Source organism: Balaenoptera acutorostrata, chromosome 9 (genome assembly GCF_949987535.1).
Source record: "Balaenoptera acutorostrata chromosome 9, mBalAcu1.1, whole genome shotgun sequence".
Taxonomy (NCBI): domain Eukaryota; kingdom Metazoa; phylum Chordata; class Mammalia; order Artiodactyla; family Balaenopteridae; genus Balaenoptera; species Balaenoptera acutorostrata.
Genome location: NC_080072.1, coordinates 98833739 through 98854549, shown reverse-complemented (window position 1 = coordinate 98854549; position 20811 = coordinate 98833739). Strand labels below are relative to the sequence as shown.

The 20811-nt window shown below is 36.6% G+C and overlaps 1 protein-coding gene across 7 annotated transcripts in view; it reads left to right on the top strand.

The window, feature by feature from the left end:
• DDX6 (DEAD-box helicase 6) overlaps positions 1–20811 on the top strand; it is a 34779-nt gene that overhangs the window by 8975 nt on the left and 4993 nt on the right. For 6 of the 7 annotated variants that reach the window (XM_057552752.1, XM_057552754.1, XM_057552753.1 and 3 more), the window contains exons 5-13: positions 7870–7999; positions 9199–9345; positions 10470–10564; positions 12032–12154; positions 12643–12771; positions 14224–14340; positions 17388–17451; positions 19682–19783; positions 20264–20470. In XM_057552752.1, coding sequence (XP_057408735.1) covers positions 7870–7999; positions 9199–9345; positions 10470–10564; positions 12032–12154; positions 12643–12771; positions 14224–14340; positions 17388–17451; positions 19682–19783; positions 20264–20439 — 1083 coding nt within the window. In that variant the 3' untranslated portion in view covers positions 20440–20470. The remainder of the gene's footprint in view (positions 1–7869; positions 8000–9198; positions 9346–10469; positions 10565–12031; positions 12155–12642; positions 12772–14223; positions 14341–17387; positions 17452–19681; positions 19784–20263; positions 20471–20811) is intronic. The other variant, XM_057552758.1, reaches the window with a different exon arrangement.

Genomic DNA, 20811 nt, shown 5'->3' with positions numbered 1-20811 from the left:
GCAAAAGAGATTTTTCATAAATCCCTGCCCACACTCATGCATAGCCTCCCCCATTATCAGCATTCCCCACAAGAGCAATATTTGTTACAACTGATGAACCTGTGTTGACACATTATCACCCGAAGTCCATAGTTTGCATTAGGGTTCATTCTTGGTATTGTACATTCTGTGAGTTTGAACAAATGTATAATGACATGTATCCACCATTATAGTATCATACAGAGTAGTTTCACTGACCTCTGTGCTCCACCTATTCACCCTTCCCTTCCCACTTCGTTTTTCGTGAGCACTTCCTTTTTGGTATATCATGATGTCAAGCTTATCTGTAGAGCTACCCTTCCCCAGCCTCAGAATCAGCTATTTCTCCAAGGAACTCTGATTCCAATTAGTGGGGAGTAGTATTAGGGACCAAGATCTAAGCACTAGGTGCACTCTTTGAGTGGAAAGAGCAAGGAAATATATGTATGTATACACATACATGCCTGTAGACCTAAACATGCATTATACATACACAGATTTGATAAATGTGTTTGTTGTCTTCACATAAATTGAAGCTGTTGAATCCAAGCTATACTCGGGACAAACTCTGTGACATCATTGAGTACTTTTCCATTGAACAAACATGTATCAAGTGACCTAGAAAGTGTTAGACCCTGAGGGTGTTATGATGAACAAGATAAATAGGGTTCCTGCACTCAGTAAGGACAGCTTATTGTACAGGTAATTTCAGTGTAATGTAATGGGCACATATATGTAGTTGAAATTGCACATATATGTAGCCACTAGGGAAGATGGAACAACATGGAAGAAGTGATCCATGTTCCAAGTGGGGAACACTGGAATGGTGATTGCCTGGGGATGAGAGTGTGGCTTTGTGGACAAACTGAAAGGAGTTTGTTGTGGTTAGAGAAAGTATCAAGATAAAGTTATACCCCATCAGGCAGTTTGAGTGCAGATATCAAAAATATTTAGGAATCTACTTTTCTATAATATAGTTCATGTTAATCTATTTTATCTATAGGAGTGAAACATTTTATGGGCACTTTTCTACTGTATCATTCAACTTTGTATCTCTAGTACTTAGCAAGGTGCATGGCAGGAAATAGGCCCTCAGTTGTATTGCTTTGTTGGAATTATGGTTAATGGATATCTGTAAGCGAACTTCGTCTAGAGAAGTGTTTGAGAGCACTGTCTTTGCGGTGAGGCTGCGCAGGTTGAATCCCAACTCCACTCCTAAGGAGATTATTTAAATGTCTTGAAGCTTCCGCTTTCTGACCTATAAAATTCATAAAATAGTATATACCGTGGAGTTGTTGTAAAGATTAAATGAGGTAATTCATGTTAGTATCCTAACTACAGTGGCTAGTAGGTGACAAATGCCCAATAAATGTTATGGAGTTTTATTTTATGTAGTAGTTTTATCAAAAAAGGAGATTGGTTCATTTAGCAGAGTTAATTCTTAACGGACGCTTGCTGACTCCTGTTTCACACCTTTGTATTAAATTTTAAAATTCACTTTGTTATTTGCATTCTCAGTTTGGTATAACATATAGATAATTAACTCTCCAGCCGCTTAGCCAGTCTATCATCTAGCTTTTTCTGTAAAGTAGAAATGATCTCCCTCACAGGGTTTTTATTGTGAGGACCAAAGGTAGTGTACAGGCATACCTCGTTTTACTGTGCTTTGCTTTACTGTATTTTGCAGATACTGCGTTTGGGTTTTTATTGTTTTTTTTTTAAAACAAATCGAAGGTTTGTGGCAACCCTGTGTTGTCACATGATTATTATTTTTAAATTAAGGTGTGTATATTGTTTTTTTACACAGTGCTACTGCACACTTAATAGACTATAGTATAGTGTAAACATAACTTTTATATGCACTGGGAAACAAAAATATTTGTGTGACTCACTTGATTGCACTGATCTAGAACCGAATCCGCAATGCTCCAAGGTGTATTTTGAAATAGCAAGCAGAGTATGAATATAAAATATTATTCTATATACCTGAGACTATCATTCACATTGCTTTTTCCTGCACTATTGTTTTGCCTGAGAATCCATGGAAAACACAAGATAACATGCTTCTTAGAATCATTCAGTGTAACAAACCATAAATACTAGGACTTTAGAACCAAAAGAAATCTAGAAGGCCTCTAGTAAAATCCAACCTTGTGACTGACATTCTTCTATTCTCTTCTTGTCTACCTTCTCTCCTCACTTTTTTTTTTTGTTATTTTTTTTCTTTTCCTAAAACGTGTCTACTGTCTTTATAGTACTTAGTTTTACAGTTTTATTCAGGTTTTTTTTTTTCTCTCCAGATATAAAATCCTCTTGATCAGATGGGTGTCATATGCATTTGAATCTTTTTTAAGAGATCTGACTTAGTTGCATTTTGGCTATAAGATTATTGGAAAATGAGGCACTTAAAATCTTTTGAGATGATATAATTTTACACTGACAGGCTGGAACCGGATATACTACAGATTGCTTCCACACATCTTTCTTTGGTACAGCCATCTGTGATTCTAGTTCTAGGTCTGAATGCTGTGCCCAGTAGCATAACCATACCATTCTAAGGCCTAGCTTTACAGGAATAGAGACTTCTTCGGAGGACCTAAGAGTCTGTTATTCTGCTTAACATTGAGAAACCTTATATTAACTTGGGGATGATTGGTGACAGCTCTTGCTGCTTCTAGACCTTAGGCACAACTTTTGAAGACTTTTTAGGTAAGAAGGTGATGGAATGGCAAGTAGTTCATTATTGAGGGAAACATGGAAGTTCTTCTTTTGGCAACCAAATTTCATATCAAGTCGGGAATCTCAAATTATTTTGAGAAATTATTTTGTTAACCAAGTCTAATTGGTCGTTTATTAAATATATAGTTAAGAATTAGAGCATTCTTAATTCTTTTGTAATTCATTCCTCCTGCTGACATGGATTTATTGCCAAAAGAATTATTTTCCTAAATTCTCAAAAAAGTCTTTAAATGCATGTCTTCATTGGTTACTATGGTAAAATTGGGGTGTGTTCCTTAAGCTGGAGATGTTCTTTTTGAAATTACTATCTTCCATCTCCTTTTTTTCTGGGTAGCAGTAGATGTCTTAACTATTGCTTACCTCCTCCACAGTACCCATATTTTTTTCCCCCTGAAATTAAGGTTCTTAAATTCAACTGGTCCTAGGAAGTAAAAAGAAGCAGCTACTCTAAAAGCAGCTAGCTGGGCAATTTGGAGCCTTTTCAGGTACTGTACTTTTGTAAAATGCCTCTCAGTACTAGGAAATTGGAAGGTATCCCATTCTTTGGTTGTAGGCAACAGAAACCAACTTGGGTTAACTTAAGCAAAAGGAAATTTATTGAATATCAGGAATTCACAAGATTAGGGAGAAGTCTGGAGAAACACACTTGGCATTGGCCAAGAACCAAGGCAGTCCTAAAGGGCTCAGGAAGCTGTAAATTGTTATAGGATGCACTATAGCAATTTCAATTCTTAGAAGGGAGCATTCAGCCAGCCTGACTTCAGTCAGTGTCCTCCATTTAGCTGAGGAAGTTGGCTAGACTATCCATTGGGGTGGGGAGGATGTAATTTCTCAAAAGGAAAGTTAAGGTGCTACTAAGAAAGGGAAATGGATAGCAGGGTTATAAAAACACAGTAAATACATACTTACTCAGTCCCTAGACCTTACAGTGGAACATGGACTTTGGAGAGCTAAAGTGGCAGAATCGGACCTTAAGGTCGTGGGGTTGTTTCTTTTTTTTGTGTTTGTTTGTTTTGGTTTTTGGTGGGTTTTGGTTTTGTTTTTGGTTGCTTTGTTTTGTTTTTGGTGGCTTTAGGGTATAAATCACACAGCACACAATTCACACATTTTAAGTATACAATTCATTGTTTTTTAGTATATTCACAGTTGTGCAGTCACACAACTAAAACAGTCAGTTTTAGAACATTTTCATCACCCCAAAAAGAAACTTCTTTAATAATCACCCTTCATCTTCTACTAGCTCTAAGCAACCACTAATCTACTTTCTGTCTGTATGGATTGGCTTATTCTGGACAGTTTCACGTAAATGGAATCATACAATATATGCTCTTTTGTGACTGGCTTTTTTGACTTAGCATGTTTTTAGGGCTCATCCATATTGCAGCATGTATCAGTACTGCATTCCTTTTTATTGTTGAATAATATTCCACTGTATAGCTACACCACATTGGTTTATCCATTCTTCAGTTGGTAGGGTTGTTTCCACTGTTAGCTGTTATGAATAATGCTCCTTTGAACACTGGTGTATGAATTTTTGTGTGGAGATATTTTCATTTCTCTTGGGTATATACCTAGGAGTAGAATTGCTGGTTCATATGGTAACTCTAACCTTCTGAGGAACTGCCAGACTGTTTTCCAAAATGGCTGTACATTGTACTTAGTGGTATATGAGGTACTGATTTCTCTGTTTGCAAACCGAAGTTCAAATCCTGGTTCTAGCATTTCTTGCTTTGTGACCTTCGGTAAAACAGTCTGAGGATCCATTTGTCAGTTGTAAAACAAAAAGTACCTAACTTGGAAGGATATAATTAACGTTAAGTATCTAAGCATAGTGTCCACCACAGTAAGTTTTTAAAAATTATTTAGCTTCCTTCCTCCTTTCTCTTCTCCCTGGCAGCTCCCCATGACTTCCTCTTGGGTTTCAAAGCTGTCTGAGTTGGACTTGAATTCTCTTGCTTCATATTCCTTAATCTTCCTAGCAAACAGTGGTAAGAGACGGTGTGGATATACTGGATTTCCTGACTGCTAATCATAATGATCACCATATGAGATGAAATACAGTGCATCTTAACTTACAGACTAGCTTACTTTGTTAAAGTCCTATCCTTAAACAGTTTCTGTAGAGCATAAGTCCGGTCAGAGTAGAGGAATAGAAGTCAGTGAATGGCTTTTAAGTCGAAAGATAAACCCCAAATAGGAATTAGGATACCCCCAATCTAATTCTATCCTGTCTTACTTCATTCAGAAGTCTTATCTTTTTTTATTATTATTAATTTTTATTGGAGTATGGTTGCTTTACAATGTTTTGTTAGCCTCCACTGCACAACAAAATGAATCAGCCATACACATACAGGTATCCCCTCCCTTTTGGACTTCCCTCCCATTTAGGTTACCACAGTGCATTAGGTAGAGTTCCCTGTGCTATACATATGTTCCCATCAGTTGTCTATTTTGTACATAGTTTGAATAATGTATATGTGTCAATCCCAGTCCCTCCTTCCCCGCCCCTTTCCCCCTTGGTATCCATACATTTGTTCTCTACGTCCAAATCTCTTTCTGCTTTGCAAGTAAGATCATGTATACCATTTTTCTAGATTCCATATATACACGTTATTATACGACATTTGCTTTTCTCTTTCTGACTTCACCCTGTATGACTCTCAGTTCATCCGTGCCTCTACAAATGACCCAATTTCGTTCCTTCTTATGGCTGAGTAATATTCCATTGTATATATGTACCACATCTTCTTTATCCATTCCTCTGTTGATGGACATTTAGATTGCTTCCATGTCCTGGCTATTGTAAATAGTGCTGCTGTGAACATTGGGGTGCATGTGTTTTTTTTGAATTATGGTTTTCTCTGGGTATATGCCCAGTAGTGGGATTGTTGGATCATATTGTAGTTCTATTTTTAGTTTTCTAAGGAAACTCCATACTGTTCTCCATAGTGGCTGTATAAATTTACATTCCCACCAACAGTGTATGAGGGTTCCCTTTTCTCCACACCCTCTCCAGCATTTATTGTTTGTAGATTTTTTGATGATGGCCATTCTGACTGGTGTGAGGTGATACCTCATTGTAGTTTTGATTTGCATTTGTCTAATAGTGATGTTGAGCATCCTTTCATGTGTTTGTTGGCCATGTGTATGTCTTCTTTGGAGAAATGTCTATTTAGGTCTTCTGCCCATTTTTGGATTGGGTTTTTTTTTTGATACTGAGCTGTGTGAGCTGCTTGTATATTTTGGAGATTAATCTTTGTCAGTTGCTTTGTTTGCAAATATTTTCTCCATTCTGAGGGTTGTCTTTTTGTCTTGTTTATGGTTTCCAGAAGTCTTATCCTTTTAAAGAACCTGATTCAGGAAGTCACTGGGAGACTACCTAGCCTTTTTTTCTGCTGTAGAACTGAGTAGTATGCAGGTAGCCTGTTTAAAAACCATAGAAGAGAATGAACCCATGGGGATAATGGGCCTTCAGGACAACAAAAGATTAATAGAGTTGACTCAAAGTAGGGGGGAAGAGATTAAGACCAAAGGGTCAAAACCAAGGTTTTCTTCCTTGACCTGCTTTACCATACATAATAAGCAGACTGTTTAATGCTGGCTGTAGGAACAAGATAATAGAATATTGTCACTGGATCATTTTCGCAGTTGTTCTGGCAGCTGTGTTAGTTATTCTGACCATATGGAACCCATCTGACCCCTGTGATTGGGGTTCTAGAATAAGAGTCATGGTGGGAAATGAAAGTCATGATGCTTACGATTTAGGTATTTCTCCAGTAACGGTTTTTGGGGTTTTTTTTATTTTTATTTTTTGGCTGCGTTGGGTCTTTGTTGCTGTGCGTGGGCTTTCTCTAGTTGCGGCAAGCGGGGGCTGTTTTTTGTTGCGTTGTGCAGGCTTCTCATTGCAGTGACTTCTCCTGTTGCAGAGCCTGGGCTCTAGGCGTGTGGGCTTCAGTAGTTGTGGCACAAGGGCTCAGTAGTTGGGGCTCAGTAGTTGTGGCACACAGGCTTAGTTGCTCCGAGGCATGTGGGATCTTCCCGGCCCAGGGCTCGAACCCGTGTCCCCTGCATTGGCAGGTGGATTCCTAACCACGGCGCCACCAGGGAAGTCCTTCAGTAACAGTTTTAAAGTGTTAGAGATACTTGTTTTGCTCATTAGCTCAAGCATAGAAAGAACTAATTATTTTAGTGATTGTGAATCTCTTTTCCTAATTTATTTTCCTAATTTTCTAGTTTTAGAAATTAAAATGTTTAGTTTTAGAAATCGAAATATTCTGCTTCCTCTCTGTTTATACCTGTTTTACTTTTTAAATTTCTCTCCGTATATGTGTATTTAATATTTAGTAATTGTTAGGAATCCTTTGCTATTGTCTAGGAAATATTATAATATTATATAATAAGAAATATTGTCTTCTGCAAAACACATAAGACAAACTAAGCCAAATATGAAAATGAGAAGTCAGCCTTGGTAATGTGACCTTGGATCAAGATAACTGGAATAGAGTTGAGACTCCAGTTGAGCACATCTCAGGACAGAAGTTGGCTGTGAGACAGACATTGGACATTATGTAATATGATTTTTAAAAAAATCAAATAGGACCTGAGGTTAAACTTTCCCAGCTGATTCCTGTTTTGTGTAGGGATAAATTGTCCAACCTACAATTTTTCATTGTGGTCAAATTGGTTTACTAGTCTCAGAATATCTTATTACAGTCTTTCCTTTGAATATTGTTTGTGCTGTCTTTTCCTCCAGTTTTTAATTGTGAAATGTCCTTTGCTTTTTTTTCCTCTACGTATTCATGATGTTAACCCAAGTTACTCTTCTTGGTTGTTGATGCTCAGCTTCCTTAGACAACACATTTGCACATGCAGACTTACATATACAGTTTTTTTTATTACTTGAGTATATATTTTATAAGCAGTTCTGGTAAATGTCAGTTGATACTGATGGTGATGTGGACTGGTCCTGCTAATTTATTTGGTCTCTACTTATTCTTGTAAAATACTTCATAATACCAAAGAGCTATGTATACTTTCAGTGTGTTTTAGAGAAGAATTTGCTTATGTACTGTTTTTATTCACAAATAATTTGCATTGTCTTATCTCTTCTAGGAGGAGAGCATTCCCATTGCTTTATCTGGTAGGGATATTTTAGCTAGAGCAAAAAACGGAACAGGCAAGAGCGGTGCCTACCTCATTCCCTTACTTGAACGGCTAGACCTGAAGAAGGACAATATACAAGGTTAGTTGTTTGTTTAAATTGTAAATGGCGATTTAAATCTTGGAGCTATTACCATCTGTTTTTTAGTCAGAACTTAAATAATCTGGAATTCGTATTTATCCTTTTCACAGTTTTTGGCCTGGTTGTCTTGTAAAAATGATCGCTAACTTTTTAAAGAGATTTCTAGTTTTCAAAGTTCTTTTACATATTACACAGCTATGACAACATTCCAGTGAGATAGGCAAAATAAGTATTATTGTCCTATAGATAGGAAAAGCTAAGATCTTGAGAAGTTAAATTATCTGACATAGATACTTACAAACTATGGAACTGAAATGTTTCTTGTGACAGCTCTGTGTCTGTAGAGTTCCTTGTAGAAACATGAACTTTTTCTCTTTAAAGCCTTGTGGTTTGGGGATTTTAAGAGCTTAGGCAGTAGGGAAGAAACAAATTTCCATAACTGTACCCAGAGTAAGCTAATAGAGTTAAGTTTTCATCTCTGAAGCTTTTTCTTAAATTTTCAGCTGTTTTTTCCCCCAGCTTTCTTTCTTTCTTTCTTTCTTTATTTTTGGCTGTGTTGGGTCTTCGTTTCTGTGCGAGGGCTTTCTCTAGTCGCGGCGAGCGGGGCCCACTCTTCATCGCGGTGCGCGGGCCTCTCACTATCGTGGCCTCTCGTTGCAGAGCACGGGCTCCAGACGCGCAGGCTCAGTAGTTGTGGCTCACGGGCCTAGTTGCTCCGCGGCACGTGGGATCTTCCCAGACCAGGGCTTGAACCTGTGTCTCCTGCATTGGCAGGCAGATTCTCAACCACTGCGCCACCAGGGAAGCCCTCCCCAGCTTTCTTGATCTATAATTATTATTTCTGCCATCTCTCTGTTACTAACTTTCATGTGATATAAATAGAACTGGGCGGCAAGAGTTTCTTATTTGGGTATTTTGACTAGTGAATCTCTTACTAAAATATTAATGAACTTTGGGCTAATAATTGACAACTCGAAGAACCCTTTAAGGGGTTGTAACTAAGAAGAGTACAAGAATTGTATAGCATTGTTACTGAGGAAAAGTCTAAATCTGGAACACTATAATAGGTTCTCTTTTTTTTTTTAAGAAATTTATTCATTTGAGTGTCTTAATTAAAAGGGGAAATATTTCTGTAGCTTCTTAAACTCTTAATATATGCTGGTTTTTTTCTGTTTTCTCTGTTATTTGTTATTTTCCAGCAATGGTGATTGTTCCCACTAGAGAACTTGCTCTACAGGTCAGTCAAATTTGCATCCAGGTCAGCAAACACATGGGAGGGGCTAAAGTGATGGCAACCACAGGAGGAACCAATTTACGAGATGACATAATGAGGCTTGATGATACAGGTAGGAAATGATTGATGTAAGGTGGCTGGCTCTCTGTAATTCCACACACAGGTGTTTCCTTTCAGTAACTTATTAAAGTTGTTTTTAAAATTAATAAGGAACAAACATTGCAGTAGAAAAATGAATAAAGGAAATGACCATTTCATTCAAGCATAAAAACAAATTGTTTTAGTAATTGAAAGAATATTCAACCTTACTAGTAATTTTTTAAATTACACATAAAAACAGTAAAGTGATACTGTACCTTTCTGATTGACAAGGTTAATTCATATTGGCAAGGCTAATTAGTAACCAGTAATGTGAGTTTGTGGAGAAATTGGCTGTCTTGCAACATGGGGGTATAAATTGATATAATCTCTATGGTGGGCAATTTGGCATTATATTTCAAAATTATAAATGTATATTTTTAAGAATCTTTTTTTGAAGAAATAAGTGGACAAATGCAAGGTTGTTTACTACAGCATGGTTTGTAGTACTGAAAAAATTGGAGCAACATGAATGTCAGGGGAGTTTGGCTAAAATACATTGGGTATAGTCTGAAGGGAATTCCACACGGCCATTAAAGAGTGAAGCTGACCTGTATTCATTTTTTAATGAAGAGTTCTCCATGATACATTATTTAGTGAAAAAAGAAAACAGCAAGAATGAAATCCACTTATATAAAATTATATATAGAATTTTAGTCAAAATTTTATATATGATTATCATTTGATAAGTTTAATTACTATATTCTTTGTGCTGTCCTGTTATTTAAAATGATTATTTGATCCTTATTACAGTCTTCAGAAGACCATTGATCTAGATTAAAGGCAAGCTACTGTATCAGAAGCTTGGCATACCTTTTGTTTTTCCTTGGGGGTTGCCCCAAGACAAGTATGCCCCTTATTTGGAGCAGGTGATTTGGGAAGTTGTAGCCCCACCGCATGTAGCAGTGAAACTAACAAGGTATTCTCTAGCCAACCAAAGATGAAATGGAAATCCATATTCTAAAACACAGCTTTGCCTCTTTGTATTATTCCTACCTCTACAGCAGTATTTCTGATAAAATATATGATATAAACCTTTACTATATCCTTTTTGCCCCAACTAAAATTAACAAAAATATGTTTTCTAATCTTGTGTAGTGCATGTCGTGATAGCTACCCCTGGGAGAATCCTGGATCTTATCAAGAAAGGAGTAGCAAAAGTTGATCATGTCCAGATGATAGTATTGGATGAGGTAATGTCTCTTCATTTGGAAACATACTATTCTGTACTACTCTGGCTTTGTTCATAACTGCCAGTGAGTGAAGCATAACCTCTTCGTGTTTATGAGCTTTTATTTATTTATGTATTTATTTTTAGTTTTTGGCTGCATTGGGACTTTGTTGCTGCGTGCAGGCTTTCTCTAGTTGTGGCGAGCGGGGGCTGCTCTTCGTTGCAGTGGGTGGGCTTCTCATTGCGGTGGCTTCTCGTTGCAGAACACAGGCTCTAGGCACACAGGCTTCAGTAGTTGTGGCACGCAGGCTCAGTAGTTGTGGCTCGCAGGCTCAGTAGTTGTGGTACATGGGCTTAGTTGCTCTGCGGCATGTGGGATCTTCCCGGACCAGGGCTCGAACCCATGTCCCCTGCATTGGCAGGCGAATTCTTAATCACTCTGCCACCAGGGAAGTCCCTATGACCTTTTAATAAATGCATGACTCTTGTCGGTTCAAACTAATTTGCTTATAAAACATGTTTTACCCTTTAAAAACAATAGATGATAGGAATTTATAGGAGTAAATCAGCCTTGTGTCTTTTTCTTAGTAAAGCCAGGTTTTTATTTTTCAATAAGAGAAGTTGTTGAATAATCTCAAAGCCAAGTTCATTCTAAGTCTCTTTCCATTCTGTGATTCATCTTAAGAAGCATGTAATGTCTCTAACCCCCCATTTAACATACAACTTTGTATTGTTTGGTTTTTCATCTCTGTTATAATGTGTTATCTCACCAGGTTATAAGTGCCTTTTAAGAACTTATTCAGCTCTGCATCCTTGGGACCTAGCAGTGTTTTATATGTATATGAAATCAGTGTTGATGTTTTTAAAGTTATTTTCCTGTTTGGTCTGTGTTTTAGATTACTAGAGCAGTTTCGTCATGATCTAATTTGGAACAGGTTTTTATCTTTGAGTAATGAGAGAGCACATTTATTAGTTACTGCGTGCTAGCACTAAGTGCTTTACATGTTTTTTCATTTAATTTTTGCAAGAATCCTATAAGGTAGGTATCCTATAAAGTAGTTACTACAGTAAGAAGACACCTTAATTTTTAAATTGTGGAAACTGAAATAGTCAGTGGTTAAGAAGCCTCCCAACATAGCTAATAAGCGAAGGAGACAAGTTTTAAACCCAGGTAGTTTGACTCTGCAGCCTGTACTTTCAATCACTATACCATAATGTCTCTGTAATGGGAGTCACATTAAAATTTTGTTATGGGAACAAGGATTATATCTGTCTAGGACTTTTTTTCCTTGGAAGATGAGTATTACAGACTTTTCCCCTTCTGAATCACTGGTAATGTGTCTTGGTGCCTTTGGACTATGCAGTGTTGTAGAGGACTTACTGTTTACGACCAGGAGCATTCCATGAACTTGCTGGATGATGCCTTATTAACCAAAGACCTTAGACATTATTTCATTGTGTTTAAGATCGTCTTCTCTTTGTACTGCAGGCAGATAAGTTGCTGTCACAGGATTTTGTGCAGATAATGGAGGATATTATTCTCACGCTACCTAAAAACAGACAGATTTTATTATATTCTGCTACCTTCCCTCTTAGTGTACAGAAGTTCATGGTGAGTATAAACCTGTACTTGGAAGCAGTACTATCCTGTTGTTCATGAGTATATCTTTATCCATGATTACATCTTACTACTAGTCTATATATTAACGCTGATTTCAAGTTTTGGGCTTTTTCTTTAGCTGATCAATTAAGGTTTGTTGTGCATAAATTAACTGATTTTTTTAAGATACAAAAGTAATTTGATTCTTATTTGTTCACTTAGCTTTTGTTGTCAGACTGACATAGCCATTGATGCTAGATAAATTGATTACAGCATAATTCTATATTTAAAGTACAAAATAGTAACTTAGCTGTATATCTGAATGTTATATCTCCCATTTTATGGTAATTTACTTCTTTCATGACAGATAATAACATTTTAAAGAGGGCTCCATCCCTTAAAGTAAGAGTTTATCAGACAGAAATGTATGAGGATATATTCTTGAGTTTAAGAAATAGACTCTGCTTTCATTTAAATATGAGACTCTTCTTTTTTTTCAGAATTCCCATTTGCAGAAACCCTATGAGATTAACCTGATGGAGGAACTAACTTTGAAGGGAGTAACCCAGTACTACGCATATGTAACTGAGCGCCAAAAAGTACACTGCCTCAACACACTTTTCTCCAGGGTAAGTCTGTTAGGCTTCAGCGGCTGAATGTTGTCCGTTACTTACTACTTAACCTCAGTAAAACAAACAGTTGTATCAGTTTTCTCACCATTTTCTTTTTCTTTTCTTTTTTTTTAAATACTTATTTATTTGGCTGCTCCAGGTCTTAGTTGTGGCATGTGGGATCTCTTAAGTTGCAGCATGTGGGCTCTTAGTTGCGGCATGCGGGGTCTAGTTCCCTGACCAGGGATCGAACCCGGGCACCCTGCACTGGGAGCACGGAGTCTTAACCACTGGACCACCAGGGAAGTCCCTCTCAGCATTTTCAGTGTAAAAAAAATTCCTTAGTATTTCCTGAAAGGTAGTTTGAGTTGTTGATCTGAAGCTGATACTGTATGATTGACAAGTCACAGGCACTTCTAATTTGATTCTAAAGTAATTTGACCTTAATTACAGATAATCCTCATTATTCTCAGTAATTATAATTGTTCCGTTGTAGGCAGATTCTGTTTTTGCAAATTTGCCTACTTGCCAAAATTTCCTTGTCACCCTGAAGTCAGTACTCGGGTGCTCTTGGGGTCATTTGCAGACATACGTGAAAAATTTGAGACCTCATGCGGTTTCCCCCTGCTTTCTTGTTTCAGCTCATACTATAAATGAACACCCTTTTCACAGTCTATTTAGTGCCACATTTCCCACATTTCTGTGCTTTTCTGTTGATTTCACTCTTTTAAATGGCCCCTAGGCATAGTGCTGAAGTGTTGTCCAGCGCTCCTAAGTACAAGGAGACTGATGTGCCTTGCAGAGATAATGTATTAGATAAACTTCACTGAGGCATGAGGTACAGAGCTGTGGGCCATGAGTAAATAAGGTGTCTTTAAACAGTAACACTGTTTAAACCAAATTCCTTGGTGGTCCAGTGGTTAGGACTCCATGCCTCCACTGCAGGGGGCATGGGTTCGATCCCTGGTCAGGGAACTAGGATCCTGCAAGCTGTGTGGCAGGGCCCAAAAAAAAAAACCAGTAACACACATAAAACAAGGTTATCTGTTGACCCGTTGATGAAGAAGTTAAGTGTTCCTCACAGGAACCTAACCCTGTATTTCCCCTGGAAGCAGTGGTCCTATATTCAGTAATTCAGTGTTTCCAGTAACTGTATAGAACATAACTACCTCAAGTAATGAGAGTTGGCTGTGTTTTACTCCTGTTGGCAATTATGCGGCCCTTATGAAAAATACTCTGCTACAATAAAACTTATTCTACAATAAAAATTATCTTCAACTACTATGTAAATGAATAGTACTTAAAATTTTTACAGTTTTGCATCTCTCTTGTATCATGAGATTCTAAGTCTTAGATGATATTTTCAACATTAGGGTTAATATTTTCAAGATTTGGCAAAGTTAATGAAGGTTTTTGTTTTCCTTCCTTATGTCATCGTTTTGTTTTGTTTTGTTTACCCCCTGTGCTCAGCTTCAGATAAACCAGTCGATCATTTTCTGTAACTCCTCTCAGAGAGTTGAATTGCTAGCCAAGAAGATTTCTCAACTGGGTTATTCTTGCTTCTATATCCATGCTAAAATGAGGCAGGTGAGTGTAAAACTTGAAGTTGCATAGATTTTTTAAAAAACCTTTTTCTTAGTATTTCTTGGATTTTGTTTTGTTTTAATGCTCTTCCAAATGCCCTGAGTTTAAGAATAAATTATTCCTTAGCAGGCAAAGGACCATTCATTTTAACCTCTCTGGCATTAGGTTTTCTAACTACAAACAGGGGTAATAGTACAAATTCTTACCTCACAAGGTTGTCAGGAAGATTGAGATTATGTAGGAATGAATAGTTTGTAAGTTGCCAAACATAATAGAAATGTGAGATTTTATTCCCTTCCTTCCCCGTATTCTTAGATTTGGGCTAGTATTTAATACAGTAATCACTAGCTACACGTGGCAATTTAAAAGAGTTAAAATTTAAATAAGTAAGTTAAAATTAAACAATATTTAAAATTTAGATTCAGTGCAATCCCTATCAAACTACCAGTGGCATTTTTCACAGAACTAGAACAAAAAATTTCACAGTTTGTATGGAAACACAAAAGACCCCGAATAGCCAAAGCAATCTTGAGAAAGAAAAACGGAGCTGGAGGAATCAGGCTCCCTGACTTCAGACTATACTACAAAGTTACAGTAATCAAGACAGTATGGTACTGGCACAAAAACAGAAATATAGATCAATGGAACAGTATAGAAAGCCCACAGATAAACCCACTCACATATGGTCACCTTATCTTTGATAAAGGAGGCAAGAATATACAGTGGAGAAAAGACAGCCTCTTCAATAAGTGATGCTGGGAAAACTGGACAGCTACATGTAAAAGAATGAAATTAGAACACTTCCTAACACCGTACACAAAAATAAACTCAAAATGGATTAAAGACCTAAATGTAAGGCCAGACACTATAAAATTCTTAGAGGGAAACATAGGCAGAACACACTATGACATAAATCACAGCAAGATCCTTTTTGACCCACCTCCTAGAGAAATGGAAATAAAAATAAACAAATGGGATCTAATGAAACTTAAAAGCTTTTGCACAGCAAAGGGAACCATAAACAAGACGAAAAGACAACCCTCAGAAAGGGAGAAAATATTTGCAAATGAAGCAACTGACAAAGGATTAATCTCCAAAATACACAAGCAGCTCATGCAGCTCAATATCAAAAAAAACAAAAACCCAATCCAAAAATGGGCAGAAGACCTAAATAGACATTTCTCCAAAGAAGATATACAGATGGCCAACAACACATGAAAGGATGCTCAACATCACTAATCATTAGAGAAATGCAAATCAAAACTACACTGAGGTATCACCTCACACCGGTCAGAATGGCCATCATCAAAAAATCTACAAACAATAAATAAATGCTGGAGAGGGTGTGGAGAAAAGGAACCCTCTTGCACTGTTGGTGGGAATGTAAACTGATACAGCCACAATGGAGAACAGTATAGAGGTTCCTTAAGAAACTAAAAATAGAAGTACCATATGACCCAGCAATCCTACTACGGGGCATATACCATGAGAAAACCATAATTCAAAAAGAATCATGTACCACAGTGTTCATTGCAGCACTATTTACAATATCCAGGACATGGAAGCACCCTAAGTGTCCATCAACAGGTGAATGGATAAAGAAGATGTGGCACATATATACAATGGAATATTACTCAGCCATAAAAAGAAATGAAATTGAGTTATTTGTAGTGAGGTGGATGGACTGAGAGTCTGTCTTACAGAGTTAAGTAAGTCAGAGAAAAACAAATACCGTATGCTAACACGCATATATGGAATCTAAAAAAAAAAAAAAAATGATTCTGAAGAACCTAGGGGCAGGACAGGAATAAAGACCTAGACATAGAGAATGGACTCTAGGACATGGGGAGGGGGAAGGGTAAGCTGAGACGAAATGAGAGAGTAGCACTGACATATATATACTACCAAATGTAAAATAGATAGCTAGTGGGAAGCAGCCAAATAGCACAGGGAGATCACCTCATGCTTTGTGATCACCTAGAGGGGTGGGATAGGGAGGGTGGGAGGGAGATGCAACAGGGAGGGGATATGGGGATATATGTATACATATTGCTGATTCACTTTGTTATACAGCAGCAACTAACAACAATGTAAAGCAATTATACTCCAATAAAGATGTTAAAAAAATAAAATTTAATTCTTCAGTCACACTAACCACATTTGAAGTGCCACATTACATGTGACTAGCAGTCACAGTTTTGGAAAGTACAGATACAGAACATTTCCATCATTGCAGAAGGTTCTGATTTTTCTGTGTACTTCCTCAGGTACATCTGTTTTTACTGTTTGCCTTTAGAAAAGGATGCAATCTATTTCAGAACTTAATTCAGCAGAAAATAGATTCAACACCATCACAAGACAACATTTTGTGTTTGTGCTGACGTGAAATTTCATAAAGTAGTTTCTGTAGGCTAACGGGCTAAGAACTTAATCAACTCACATATGGTTTTCAAAGAAGCTTAGTGTCATGGATCAGATACCTTCATGTAGGCCCCTAATATTAAAATTATCACAGGAAATGAATGTATTAAATTGAAGAGAATATTTCAGAATGGAAGAACATTGTGTTGAAAAGAAAGACCAGTTTGCCAGATGCTAGATTTATTGCTTTTTGCTAGTCAGTGTGTGTTTTCATTTTTGTTTTTTAATTGGAAAGTAGTTATTTTTAGCTTTTGTGTATAATAACTGAAAAGGTAAATAGTAGATGTTTTGGTCAAGCCAAACTTTTGACATCTTTTGTTTGAAATATTTTAGAAGTATGGTGAAAATTATCACTAAAAATCCACTCCAGCAAAAAAGAAAAATACCTTTAAGAATTGAGATAATAAGCAACATATACACACGTATTCATATTAATTCCCATGGGAAACTAATTTATGGTTAATTATTTTCACGTTTTGTTTTTAATTTATGTGTATTGAATTTGGCTCCTTTCTCATTCATGTAAAAAAATTTTGGGGTATAAAGAACTTTGGGTAGGAGAAAAAATCATGGCAGTTTGGGGGCTTGTGTGAGTTTTAATCAAATCAAATGCATTACTTTGTTCCTAGGAACATCGGAATCGTGTATTTCATGATTTCCGAAATGGCTTATGCCGCAATCTTGTTTGCACTGGTAAGTATTTTGTTTTGTTTACCCGTAGTTTTTCTTCTTTGTTTTGCTCTTTCTCTATCGTATCACGCAGTGAGGCCTGTGACATAGTCCAGCTTGCTCTACTATCATTTCTAGAATTTCTGAAGTTGAGAATGAGCTGTAGTTAACTTTTGAAATTAGGTTCCATACCTGAAACTGCAGAAGACTTGTTCTGGCACTCATACCTCATCTCTGCCTTTTAAACCAGTTTTGGGGTTTGTGTATTTTCTGAATAGTTTTAGCATACAGGAATGAATTTTATATAGCATACACAAAATGAATTAAGAAACTATGTTTTAGAAGTGTTTATCATGGCCTTTTTGGGGTTTTTTGCCAGAATCAGACCAGTTTATATTTTGGTATATTTCACTGTGAAGAAAAACAAACTGGGGCGGGGCAGGTGGACAGTCAGAGCAGACAAAACAAATGGATTCAGTAGCCTCCCATCTCTACACTGGGAATATAGTCTTAGTATTGATAATAGATTAATAATCTAAACTAGGCTTCTGGATAAAGGGAAGAACCTGGATTTTTTTTTTTTTTTAATTTTTGAGGTATACACACAGATAAATACAGAACTGCATGGGTTCTGAAGGCCGATTGTAAAGTTATATGCAGATTTTCAACTGTGAGACCCTAACCCCTGAGTTGTTCAGGGGTCAACTGTATAGACAAACAGAAAGTGCCATTTGCCATTAACCATTTCCTTATTTGAGAATGAAAAATACTTTTTTGTTTTCTAGAAAGAGTTCTTAGTACTTATAGAACTCACCCATTGATATGAATTACTGCTGTGGTTACGTGGTTTTATTTTTAAGCATTACTTGCAAGGCTGCCTTCAGATAAGTTTTTGAAGTGCCGATGCTTTCTTCTTTCTGATTTTTCAGAACAGTGGGTAATATGTCGTTAAATAAGTACTGAATAACATTTATGTGTAAAATGTATAAATAAATATATGCAAAGTACCACTCCTCTCTTCAAGGAGTAGTTGTTTAATCAGAGATAAAAAGATAACATTAAGAACCTAAGGCAGGGCCTGCAGACTTATTCTGTGAAGTGTCATATAGTAAATACCTTAGACTTTGCACACCATATGGTCTCTGTTACAAGTTGTAAACTTGTGGCAGTATATAAACAAATGGGCATGGCCACATGGCAGTAAAACTTTATTTACAAAAACAGGCATTGGGCTGGATCTACAAGGGAGTAAAGGTAATTTGCAAGTGGGAGGTATGTACAGTAAATAATCATAAATTTTCGTAAGAGAGGGAAGGTGACTAGCTGAGGTGATCTGAGAAGAGATGAAATTGTAATTTAAGCTATAGGTGAGTTTCAGACTTGAAGAAGAAGGAATTTTAAGTTAGGGGACTGGTATAAAAAGTAATCCATAGACGGCTAAGAAGATATGTTTAAAGAATTATAGTGGACAAGTTTGGTGGAGAGGAAGGTTTGAGATGTGTTAGAGAAGTATGTTAGGACCAGAGTATAGAGTGGAGGACCTTGAATATCAGTTTTAAATTTTATCTGGAGGCAATTTAAAATAATGAGTTACAAATTCAAAGCAGTATTTTAGAAATATTTGACCATGGATTATTTTGAAGTGTGGAGCTGATAGATGCAGGGAGAACTAGTTATTAGCCTATAATAATTATTTCTACCTGTATTTTTCAAAGCCTAAATTAGCATAATAATTGTGGGACTAGAAAAGAGTTAGAGGGGATAGCCTTGCATATTAGCTTACCTCAGACCTGTTATAAATCATTTAGCAGAACGGGATGAATGAATTCTAAACAAAGCATAAATAATTACTGCTAGAGGATTATGTCTTTTTAGAAGTATTCTACGTTACACAACAAAATTTTTAAAAATAATTTACTCTGTTAGCCTTGGATTAAATACTCAAAAATAGACGGAAGAAAATTATACTCCTGAGACTCATTTATGAGTGTATAGCTTATCAGTCATCCTTGACTTGCACAGTCACCTTAGACCATTTTTTAAAACTTTGTTACAGGACTGGGAAAAGGTAACTTGTTGAGCAGAAAGCTGCTTATGGTAATGTGCATGACAGATAATGCCAGTAATTTGCAAATGCTTTTGAATTACTGATGAGGTGAATGAAGCTTAGGTTACATTAGAAATATATGTTAAAGAGTATTATGGCACCAAATTGAAGGATATAATGGAGTTTTTGTTTTTGTTTTTTTTAAAGATTTGTTTACCCGAGGTATTGATATACAAGCTGTGAATGTGGTAATAAACTTTGACTTCCCAAAGCTGGCAGAGACCTATCTCCATCGTATTGGAAGATCAGGTGAGGAAAAGGAAGGAGATGTTCTTCGTGGAAGTTGTTTGAGAAGTTTAATCACTAAATTTTGTTCCTTTGTAGAGTGTGGTAGCAGTTAGAACAGTGAATTAAAACTAATTTAGTTGTTTGATATATCAAATTATTTCCAATTCTTCCAGAACACTTATTTTAAAAGGTTAAAATAACTTTATGCTTAATTTAAGATTCACAAATGAGAACCTCACTTCTGTAACTGTACTGTTTAGTATGTATATTCTGGCAACTTCTGACAGAAATGAGCACCGGTTTTTTCATTTGAAAAAGGTAAAATAGAAGTACTACTTCAGGCTGTGAAACCTGAAGTTGTAACGTGTGTATGGGTTCATATACTCAGAATGGTAGTGAACAAAAACATAAATCCTTTATGGATTTGCCACTTACACACTAGTGCTTGCACATTGATTCCCATATTTAACTGTTTTATTAATTAAAATTGGTTTTTGTTAGGTCGCTTTGGTCATCTTGGCTTAGCCATCAACTTGATCACATATGATGATCGCTTCAACCTGAAAAGTATTGAGGAGCAGCTGGGAACAGAAATCAAACCTATCCCGAGTAACATTGACAAGAGCCTGTATGTGGCAGAATACCACAGCGAGCCTGTAGAAGATGAGAAACCTTAACCAGCATGTGTGTACCCGACAAAATAGCAAAGTGAGCATAATGTTTAAAGAAAGGAAATCAAGGTCCTCTTTCCTGGGGGAAATTTGATGTTCCACGGTATATAATTAGCAATAAAGGATGAAATACCTCTTGGCATAAATGACAGTAAACAGGAAGTATCTCTGTTGAAGTTGTGATCTTATTGGCGAATCCATAAATGCGGTTCACTTGAATACAGTCTTCCTAAGTAATGTAGTATGTGAGCAGTACTTAAGACAAGTTCAGACTTCTAAAATAATGGAAGCAAAAAAGAATCAGCGATTTTGAATATGAAAATATTTTTGCTCTTTTCCTTTATCACTCGGTCATCTTTGTTAGCGTTCACTCTTAAT